Raw genomic sequence first — 10,824 nt, forward strand, 5'->3', positions numbered from 1 at the left:
GTGTATAAGAGACAGCTCTCTCTCTCTCTCTCTCTCACACACACACACACACCATGTGTATTTCTGTTACATCGTCAAACATTTGTGTCATGAGAAAGTATGTAAACGTCATATTTATATGCCATTTTCTTCCAGATATAGATGTACGTCAGAACGCGTCGGATGTGCCCTCTACAACATCGTCGTTTATTTCCAGAATCTCGCGACTTGCGAGTTCAAAGATATTCGGGTAAAGTGGAAATGAAACAAAGTTTACATTTTGAGGAGGACTGTTTTGAATATAAAGAATACACCGCGAAAAATATAGTTGATGCATATATACATTTCGCGGGGCCGTGTAAATGCGTTCGGCGCGACTGTGTCGTGACCGTGTGCAATTTCTTTCCTACGAAGGACTTTTTAATAAAAATTATTTATGAAGAATCTGTATCTGTAAACAATGGACTCACATTTTTACAGAAATATTTCAGGGCGCAGCGTACCAGCGGTACGATTTAGATATCCACTGTCACACGAATTTGGATCGCACTCGAAAGCGCATGGGCAACTCCGCGTATCCGTTTTACGACTGAACGGAAAGCACGGGTGCAATTTCAAATTTTTTTTTCTCTCTATCCCCTCGTATTCGTAATTCCCGTCGCATCTCCGCCCACGTGCGTCATCCTTCACGATCTGTTATACTTGCACGGTTCCACCTCATTAGTATTTCCATCGGCCGGGGCGTCTATTATGTTCCGATGTTTGTACTCCCATTTTTACTCCCGATCATCCCAGAGACTCTCATACGTATGCTAATGTTATACGCCAGGTATGGACACCTGCATCTAACGCCATTGCTATACCTATAATTTAATTCCTTTCGAAGGAACGATTTTTTAAAAAATAGTTTTTTACTATGCGACCGTTAAGCACAGCTGCGAGCGAAATTTTATCTCGAAAGATTAAACTACCGCTAACCGAGCTACATTTAACTCGAGTTTCTTCAATTCCAATCGCTGATCCAAACTGATCAAATTCTATACATAATATGCTGTATAAATAATTTCAGATAAAATTAAGTTGTGCCTGCACATTACATTGGAGTTCTGAAAATAAGCCTAATAAATTCCAAAAAATAATGATTATTTATTATTTTAATTATCTACCAATTTTCGCGAGCGTTTTCTTGTTATAATAATTCTCTAACTTTCCGTTTTATATTGATATCCTTGGCAATCAAGTATTGGGTATCTGTATTAAGAATATTGTAATCTCGATACTTTGGGCAGGGCCCATACGATATTCGATACATTCCTCTCTCTACCCGGCTGTGGCAAACTGAGAACCCCTGGCGCGGAACACCTGAATACTTAATAAACGGATAAAATTAACATTAATAACGACTGTCTGCGGCTGATCCACATCTTATCCGAGGACACAAACGCGGCCGCTAGACCCCCACGTGATAAACGTCTTACGATACCTCGTCGAGCAGGGCGAGCCGTCAGTTTTTCAACGTCGTTTCTCTTCGGCACGTCGAATGGGTGACATCAGGGTTAACGAGGACGTGCCGTTTGTGCTAGATCGGGTGTCCGGGATGGAGCAAAATTCGGCGGAGTACCGCGCCGAAACGGTGAAAAACGAGGTAGAATTGCAAATCGAAAGTGATGCGCGACACTATTTGCGATCAACAAAAATGTAACGCCGCAATATTGCGCCGATAATGCGACTAACAACCGTCGTCTTTCTTCTTATTTAATTTGCGCACAAGTGTGGGTCGATGTAAACTTTTGTAATATTAAACGTTCTTCTGTACTGCGTATTTTGTATGAAAATTTTCCAAGAGTTTTTTACATATCTTGCTCTTGAAAAACGTGTCTGTTCTCGTGGAATAATATATATTTCGCGTGTCTATTGTCTATCTATTTTATATTCATTTTTCACTCCTTTCATTGTAGTTAAATGTTTAAATTTAAGGTACACTATTAGAGCGATTTAGCCTGACTTGTATTTTACATCTATTAAATTAGTTATTTTACGCGCTCTATCCCCGAGAAATATTTTAGCGTTGCATTTAACCCGTGTCGTGATTCTTTCGATTCGTTCAACCTACAACAGGGAGAGAGTCAAAGCGTGTCAAGAGGTATCTCACTCGAATGTCAGCACAGCTAGAAAATAGGCAAATTTATATTCCAGTCCGAAAACGAGAGCAACGACGAAGATTACACGCGTTCGCCAGTGTTACTCGATCTAGACGAGAATTCGAAGCAACAAAGGGCAGCGAGTCGGGAAGCAAGCTCGCCGAGTTCGGCGGTGAGTCAACAGGATCAAGGATTGGCCTCAGGTACGCAGGGGAAGTATTTTGAGCTTGTACATCAAAATGCGAAGAGAGAAAGTGACTCGTCCTTATTACACGTATATTAATTAAGAATTTGTCATTTATTACGTCATCGGCGTAATTGCCCGATTTTTTTTACACGGTTTTCGTAGATATGGTTTTTATTATAATTAATGATGAATGCGTGAAATCGCGTCGTTAACCGCGCGTATCATCCCCGTAGACGAAACGACGCGGCCACAGGCTATGAGAGACAGATGGCAAGAAACGAGCTACGAGACGCGCGGCCAGCAGAATCCCGAGGGCGTGCTCGTGATTAGAGTACCGGAGCCAGAAATAATCGGCAGCCATCCGCATCTCGAGATGCTCCACGAGGCCAATATTAAATCGGTGCAGCGGGAGCCGTCGCAGACTGAGAAAGGTGCGGCAATGTCGAATTGCGCGTTGCCTGGTGAGATCACATCCGTCATGATTGAACTAATCTACATGCTTTATAGAAATGCCGCGCGATGTCGAAGATCATATAATATATCTGTCATCCTTGCCATGCTATACAACTTAAGAACTTTAGAAACTGTTTATTACAGGCTTTACTACAGGCATCTTCTGTTCAATTACCGATGCCAATTAAAAGGATTTTATTATTATTTTATATTCGAGACACAAAATGTGCAAAATTCTAACCACACAGAGGATAGATATATTAAAATAATCAAAGACAAATGGTGTGCTAACCGTTTATCAATGAACGCAAATACTGTATTTCCCAATATGTTAACATTATTTTATCTACGCCCTGAATTTTGTCTACGCGCTGAAATGAAACGCGAAGCGAACGTGTTAAGGGGCGCGTTTGTGACGAAAGGGATCAAGCCGAACGACCCGGGCGAAAATTAAATTTCTTTTCAAAGTACCAGTTTCCTTACAGCCGGAGAATTAACAGAGCGGGCTGCTTAATTGCCGAACGTAAACGCCGCCGTTCGCAGTTAGACCTCCTCGCGCGTCCCTCCTAGCAGTCTCGGGTAAACGTGCGCGCAGCTCCCGCTCCAGCAGCATGACCCGTAGATTTTTGTCACGTGTCCGCTGTATCTGTCGCACGAGAATCGAGGGATGACGCTGCCGCTTCACGCGCGACTTATTCTCCGTCACGGCGACGACGGCGGCGGCACCCCCGTGCCGGCCGTGCCCCTCGTTCCTGCAGAGGAAGCGCGAGACATGGAGCGCATGAATAACAATTCGGCCGGAAACGCATGCACGTATTTCGTAAAAAGAACGAGCTATTTTCACGTCACGGCTGCATTCAATTTTAGGCGGCACTGGCGCATTTTTATACCGATGCGCCGCCGTAAACGCGTTTAAAATTATTTGCAGATGTGTGCGTGCGTACGTCGCGTCGTTTTTCTACGCAAAAAACTCGCGCGTACAAATCCGTTGAAAAATTCATAATCTCGTACTTTGTAATCAATTCTAACATTTGCAATAATTCCGCCTTTGCGGAAATCTCAAATGCATGCCACATATAGCACTTCATTTTTGCACTAATTTCTAATAATGGATCCTGTGCAACGTCGAGTTTCAAATTAAATTCTCTTTGACCCCTTTCCTTCAATTAACAATTTCTCTCTCTCTCTCTCTCTCTCCCTCAATTTTCAAATATTTTAAATTTAACTTAATTTCGATTGATCAATTATTTTGTACGCTACTGAACTAACAATTGCTAGAACTGCGAAGTTTTACTTTCGTTAAAAGTTTGTTTCAAATTCTGACGATTTAGAATTTTTAAACAATAAGTACTTTTATTCGCGAGCCACCGCGTACCTATATACGTGATTCGCAATATAGCCGTTGTCGACTCGCTTCAAGCGTATACCACCATCGACGTCTCTTCCGCATCCGTTATGGCCTTTGCCATCCCTCGAGACGCGCTTGACACGCTTGCCAGGCTGCTGCTTGCCGGTAGGCAAGACGTAACCCGTCGGTCCCTTGGCGCCTATTTCGCCGCGTTTTCCCAGGATCTTGGCGAAAAACTGCAGAATTGTTTGGCCGCCGTTCTTCCACCAACTACCGCACTTCTCCTCTCTCTCCTCCTTCTCTTTCTCCTTCTCCTCCACCTCCGCGATCTGAACAACGCGATCGCCGCAATTCTGTTTCCGGTCGACGCTCTCACAGTTGTGCTCCACCCGGCTTCGCAATTCTTGTGAATCGACCTTCCGTACGGTTTCCCGACGATCCTCCTCGGCTTGCGGAAATTCCGCGAATTTTTCGAAATCGTTCGGAACGCTCGGAACATCTTCTCGCCGCGTTAAGGATGATGGATCATCGGAAAGCTCGATCGCTTCGGTCTCTACGCAAATGTCCTGACGGCCTTCCTTATCTTCGAAATAAGGACTGCATATTAATTCGAGACTTATTAACCGTGTCTATGTCAGTTCATAGAATTTTAGCTTGAATCGATTTATCAAAACGTGATATATCATTAATCATATACATCAATTTATTAATATACAATGTCAACTCAATTTATTTTTAGTAAGTTTTGAAACATAAATAAATAAAATAAAAAGATTTTTTTCTAAAATTAATGAAATTAATAACAATTAATAAAAGTTTCTTTGTCGTGAAATACATAATTTTTTTATTCGATAAATTCGTAATGTAATATGCATAAACTTGTGTATTAATTTCGTAATTATTTTTGTATTTGAGCTTATTCGGATTTATCGGACGGCCAAGAGAGACGATTTACATTTACTTCTTCTTACTTCTTACTTTGATCGACGTCTTCGAAGCCTGCCTTGTATGTCACGAGCGCTATTTCGACCGAGCTCCGCTTCGATTCCAACGTCTTGCCGCGACGTCGGCACGTCGTGCCGAGTCCAGCATCCGGACCCTGGACTACGTGAGAGTAATTCACGTCCGCGATCCGCGGCATCACACGTATTACCATCATCCGCTTGCGCGTGTGCGGCAAGGGCAATCGGAAGTACTGCGCGTCGTTCAGTCGCATCCCTTTGCAATATGTATTATTCAAAAAGTGTTATTCAAATTGAATTATTTGATGTGTACATACTTCACATTTCACTCTTTCTTGCTTTACTTTCATTTTTATTCTAGTTTTTATTCACGAATTTCGCGAATTTATTTTATGCAAATATCACGCGGTGTCTTTTTAAACGGTGGATTACCGAATGCGAATCAAACCTCTTTCGTCCCGCCCTCGTTCAATATCCAGAAACTCGGAGAAACAATTAAATAGGTTTTATCACGCAGACTTTTTCACAGAATGCAGTTGCACAACAAACTTATCAAACATCAACATATTAATGTACAAATAGCTGCGTAAATATGCGCGTGTAGCGCAAATAAAACGTCATTGAATTCCACAATATAAATTAATTCAGCACATCTCGATTAACGCTGTTTAAGCATCTTTTTAAAGATGAATAATATGAATAATTTCTTTTGTATCAACTAAGGTAAACCGATAGTATCAAGAATAAACAGTTATCTTGAAATAAATCGCGATCTTAATTGCCTCTATGCAGATTAACGCGATTTCATGTAATTTTTTCCGTGAGACACACGTTGTAGGGGGGCTAATCATCAGGCATAATTATCAGATGCGATATAAATTCTAAATATAAATAAACGAGAATAAACGAGATTATTAACGAGATAGCGCGATATACAAACTGTGAGAAGTTATAAATTTGTGTTACGGAAAAATATTTGCAAAAAGATTTCTCTTAATTTGCTTTTATTTAATATATATTAAATTATATATTAACTTGTATATATAATTTTCTAACCTTTACGACTTGCTTTGATGTTCGTCATTCTTGAATATTTCTTTTTTTGAAGATTCCCTCCCAAAAGATTCTATCTAAAAAATCTATTTAAAAAAGACGACTGGTGAAAAATTTTTTATCATTTCTATTTGATAATTTATTTCTTTTTTTGACATTTTTACAAGATAATATCTAAAATTTATAATCGTTTTTATTAGTCATATTGATCCTTTTTTTGTTTTCCCAATAGAAAGATGACTCTGTAAATCACTCCTCTCAATCCTCTTATAGTTTCATATATACAAAAATATCGCGTCATGGGTCTTATTAATTCAACACTCCAACAGAAAAAAAAATTATATTAAGAAAAGAAACATTATACTTTCAAATATCGTATAGATGAAATGATAAAAATAGTTTGCTTTATTTGCAAACATAAATATAGCTAAAGTAATCAAATTTCTTCGGAAGTTTTCACAATTTATCGGCATCTCTGTGTGCTAAAAACTAAAGTGCTTTTCTAAAAAGTTCAATTTTAGTTCATTCTTTCCGAAAAACATCCGAACTGATTCGTTCGCGCAAGTCGTTGTGACAATATACCGACGACGACGACGACGAGTGCGAGCGTACGCGAGTAAGAACAGTCATTAACTGCGGCGTAATTAACGATTTCAGACTACAAGAAGTCGGCCTGCGATCGCGAACGGACCCGAATGCGCGACATGAACCGCGCGTTCGAGCTGCTGCGGTCGAAGCTGCCGATATGCAAACCGCCCGGCAAGAAGCTCTCCAAGATCGAGTCGCTGCGCCACGCCATCACGTACATCAGGCACCTGCAGAGCTTGCTGGAGCCACAGTACAGCTATGTGCCTGGTGTGCCCGATCGCGCCGGCAGCGGCTATTACGCCGGCCCGCCGCCGCCGGGCCCGCCGACGTCCTACGAGGTGCAACATCCGGCCGCGGCCCGATGGGAGTCCCTGGCTTACTACCGATACGATTATCACGCGCCCTTCGCCACCCCGTCACCGCCGACCTTGGTGCCGCCCCTGCAGCCGAGATTGCCGGTCGATCAGGACGACCGACAGTTCTCTTACGAAGCACGTCACTAGTTCACCCGGTGCGAGAGCAAACTCCCCGTAAAGAATTGATGAATTAGAAAAAAAAGTTGATAGAATTTATTTTGTAATGTTATGGATTTCTAATATTTCCTTGCGAAACATTATAATCCCTTTAGAGGAAATGCACATTCTTGACATTCTCTTGAATGTAAAAAACGTAAAACTTTTCCCTCAAAGGAATTAGATTGTCACTCTAAATTCAATTTTTGGCTTTAGATCTGGATCTATTGACTTCAAAAATATTTATGAAGAATCACATAAATTGCAATTTTGTAAAGCGTGTAAAGATATTCAAGAAGTAAAAAAAAGGAAGAAATATTAGAAATCCATAATATTGCAAAATGAATTCATTCACTTTTTAAATTTATTAATTTTGCGAGGTTTATTCTTGTTAACTGCAATTTTTTATTAATAAAGCAGCAACAGTTGAGTTTTTGAGAAAAAGTAGGAAAGATAAGATTGTGGAAAAAGGTAACACTTGAAAAATACGAATATTCTCATGAATCATGCAAAAAAATGATTCACGAGTATACCTTATTTATAGAGATTAAAATAGTCTCTTTATTTTTCTTCGTCGCTGTGTAATATATCATTTCTGCAAAGTCATTAGTCTCCGGAGAGACCATTACCTCAGCAGGGGTAAATGCTGATAAAGTCACGAATGCTATTATTATAAAATTCATCAAAAGTGCTTAAATTATTCTAACGTTTTCCTGTATTACATAACTTTTTTTATTTATATACATAAATATACGAAAAAATATATCTTTTTCATATAAAATAAATTATCATACAGAATACAAATTGTTTTCTAAAGCATAGAATAACAATAATCGTATACTTACCGAAGTATACGAGAACCACAAAATGTGGAATTTATTGCTGTATTCCTCTACATTATTTCCGTAATCTGTTGACTGTGTGCACCAGAGTAGCGATAATTCGCTTCTCTTACACCGGATAAATACTATATACAAATCTTGTTATGACATACCTATATGATATCTATATGACGGTGTTGTATTTCGTCTGTTGCGCCATGTTCGGCGGGGTAGTGGTCGGATGGATGTGCAGCGGAAGATCCCAGATCATCGTTTCGACATCCAGAGTCGACGGCCCGTGCCAGCTTATGGTGTTCTCGCTGGGCATCTCCATCAGCTTCGGCGTCGTGACGAACTCGAAATGCAACCGCCACTTGAGCGTGACCAGATCGGTGGTGAAGTCCGGCGTGACGTGCAAGGGTATCGGCAGCACCAGGTGCGAGTACTTGAGACCGAGACACATCTCGTGGTGCTTGTTGTAGCTGATCAACGTCGGCGTCGCGGTCTTCCCACGCTTGTACTCCTCCGACACGTGCTCCTCCGACTGCAGGGACACGGACACCTGAACGCAGGATACGGTCGCGTTGGAGAAGTCGAAGGTACCGACAATGTCCTCGCCGAGCTTGTAGGAATTCTTGAAGAGGCAGAACCGCACAACGCGTCCGCGGCCGTTTGTCACGTTGTAAAAATTTGGACTGCGTCTGGCTGTTAAATTCTGAAATGTTAAAAACGCACAATTATGTTAAAGCGCTACGTACAAAATTTTTTATATCAAAATTTAACATTAAGTTTACAAGGATAGTAGATATAGTCATATAGATATTACCTGCAGCGTCTGTAGAGCGATATCTAGTGGAGTCTCCCTGTGCTGCGTTTCCATAAACGGATTGTTCGGACTCAGATCTACGCTATCGTTGCACGCTGTTATCTCCGGCAATTCTGTAAGACGATATATATGTAAATTATACCTTGTGTCACAGAGATATTACCATATAATTTTATATTTTTCCAATCCTTTAAACTATTTACCGCTTAAGGAGAGTACTCTGAATGGTACGCGTAAGAGTTTTATAACTGTATTCACTCTTTGCGTTCCAATTGTGATCTTATAAGAATATTTTACGGCCTGTCCTCGGTATGAAGGTGGTGCGTCACTTGGTATCGTTTCACGATAGATATCTGTTTGACAAAAGAATTTAATAAACTTGAAGAGTGCAAAATATACGAAAGGAATGATTAAATAAAAATATTTAGAACATAATTACGAATACAAGAATTTAATTAGGGTGTGCTAGAGAAACTTACAAGTCTTACTTTCCCCGGGAGACAGTCTTAAATCGCAGCACAAGATTTTTGGCTTTGTATTCAGTACCACATGTCCGTTGTCCTGTTGCCACGGAGCGAAGGTAGTATCTACAATGAAATCGTAATAAATATAGACATGAAACAAGTAGAAATAGAGCAGAAAAGATAAAGATATTTTTCCTAAATTCGTACTTGCATTAATCGCCATTGAGCGAGCTGCAGTATTTATCTTCTCCGCAAGTACAATTTTGCTGTTGGTTGTACACTGGCAATGGACCTGTGCGCTAGCCCATGCAAGACTCTCGAACAGATCACTGTCGAAAAAGCAGTCGACGTTACGAACAATAGTTCATTACTGACAAACACTGTTATTTTCTTACCTGTGACTTTGTGATATTTGATGATTTGGATTCGGGGGATTCGTAAACGTGACCAAACATTCTATAATTTCTCCGGAAAAGTACACAGGACCTCGAACGAGTTTTGCCGTGATTTCTATCATATTGGCTCACTTTCAGGTTGAGATACGAGTATATACTTTTAACATTGTAATTACATTGTAGGTATTGATTATTGACATGAAAACTTTCGTCATCAAGAGACATTCAATCTTCTCGTAATTCACATTCATTTAATAATACGAATGTCTACATATTTAAATTACGTTGAAATATATGTGCCACATATTTATCTGTTAATTTCATCAGAACTTATTCCCATTTATTTCTAAATTTATGGAGAAAATTTTAACACAGAGAAACCTAACCTGAAACGGGACATGACCAGAGGGCAGAGAGAAGTATGACCTCCCCCCCCGACCCCCGTACACTAGTGCCAATTGCATCTATCTTTGGAACTACGTACACAGCCATTGTCGATAAAATGTGGTGCGTGTCCATGCTATGTCCACAAAGCAGTGGATATGGAGAATATCAATATGATGACAAATAATGTTAGTTTGTTACTTGATATGTATGTTTTTAAGGTTACATACATTTATATTTTATTTTTTATAATATACATATTTTGATATCAAAATGTACAATAAAAAGTTTCAATATAAACATACGTACGTATATACATACATATAAGAAGTATATAATCATAACATTATAATGACAGAGATTGAGTATACTTAATAAGTTTTCCAATTATATATTATTAATTTGAAATTTTATATAAAATTTAATTTGGCTAAAACGAATTAGCCAGTAAAGGCCCTCTACCACCCCCGCTATAATTAAATTAACGGTCCTCTTTTGTCCAAAGTAGCTATATGCCATCAATATGATGACAAATAACACTATGCTACCTAGGTAATATGTATTTTTTTAGGTTTATATGTATTTATATATTTTCTAAATTTTCTGGAGTGACTTTTTACTCTTTTGCAGTGAGATTCATTCTAGAAAATTTAGAGAGTACATATATTATTTTATAATATATTTTGATATCAAAATGTACAATGAAAATGT

At 39.5% G+C, this 10,824-nt stretch overlaps 4 protein-coding genes across 7 annotated transcripts in view; 2 read left to right on the forward strand and 2 right to left on the reverse strand.

The window, feature by feature from the left end:
* Nucleotides 1-423, forward strand: part of LOC105451257 (mesotocin receptor-like) — a 5,193-nt gene extending 4,770 nt beyond the window's left edge. Inside the window, exon 6 of the mRNA XM_011691615.1 lies at nucleotides 136-423. Coding sequence (XP_011689917.1) covers nucleotides 136-233 — 98 coding nt within the window. The 3' untranslated portion in view covers nucleotides 234-423. The remainder of the gene's footprint in view (nucleotides 1-135) is intronic.
* Nucleotides 1-6,355, reverse strand: part of LOC105451256 — a 6,548-nt gene extending 193 nt beyond the window's left edge. The window contains exons 1-3 of one of the 2 annotated variants that reach the window (XM_011691614.1): nucleotides 6,127-6,355; nucleotides 5,087-5,326; nucleotides 4,136-4,691 (exon numbers count right to left, since the gene is read on the reverse strand). In XM_011691614.1, the coding sequence (XP_011689916.1) occupies nucleotides 4,136-4,691; nucleotides 5,087-5,326; nucleotides 6,127-6,154 (824 nt within the window). In that variant the 5' untranslated portion in view covers nucleotides 6,155-6,355. Of the gene's footprint in view, nucleotides 1-4,135; nucleotides 4,706-5,079; nucleotides 5,327-6,126 lie in introns of both variants that reach the window. The other variant, XM_011691613.1, reaches the window with a different exon arrangement.
* LOC105451255 (achaete-scute complex protein T8) lies at nucleotides 1,463-7,430 on the forward strand. Its single transcript, XM_011691612.1, has 4 exons — nucleotides 1,463-1,624; nucleotides 2,176-2,323; nucleotides 2,541-2,768; nucleotides 6,781-7,430. Exons 1-4 carry the CDS (start codon nucleotides 1,520-1,522, stop codon nucleotides 7,212-7,214), a joined length of 915 nt encoding a protein of 304 aa, XP_011689914.1. The 5' UTR covers nucleotides 1,463-1,519; the 3' UTR covers nucleotides 7,215-7,430.
* Nucleotides 6,129-10,172, reverse strand: LOC105451254 (RAB6A-GEF complex partner protein 2). 3 transcript variants are annotated; one of them, XM_011691610.1, is made up of 7 exons: nucleotides 9,730-10,172; nucleotides 9,542-9,663; nucleotides 9,350-9,457; nucleotides 9,074-9,223; nucleotides 8,871-8,983; nucleotides 8,218-8,759; nucleotides 6,129-6,209 (listed from the first exon to the last, which is right to left on the reverse strand). In XM_011691610.1, the coding sequence occupies exons 1-6, from the start codon at nucleotides 9,849-9,851 to the stop codon at nucleotides 8,229-8,231; spliced, it is 1,146 nt and encodes a 381-aa protein (XP_011689912.1). In that variant the 5' UTR covers nucleotides 9,852-10,172; the 3' UTR covers nucleotides 6,129-6,209; nucleotides 8,218-8,228. The 3 variants fall into 3 exon arrangements, with proteins under 3 accessions (XP_011689912.1, XP_011689913.1, XP_011689911.1); XM_011691611.1 differs by having other exon boundaries at nucleotides 6,134-6,200; XM_011691609.1 differs by lacking the exon at nucleotides 6,129-6,209 and having other exon boundaries at nucleotides 7,758-8,759.
* Between the last annotated feature and the right edge of the window lie 652 nt (nucleotides 10,173-10,824).

Source organism: Wasmannia auropunctata, unplaced genomic scaffold (genome assembly GCF_000956235.1).
Source record: "Wasmannia auropunctata unplaced genomic scaffold, wasmannia.A_1.0 LD336053.1, whole genome shotgun sequence".
Taxonomy (NCBI): Eukaryota; Metazoa; Arthropoda; class Insecta; order Hymenoptera; family Formicidae; genus Wasmannia; species Wasmannia auropunctata.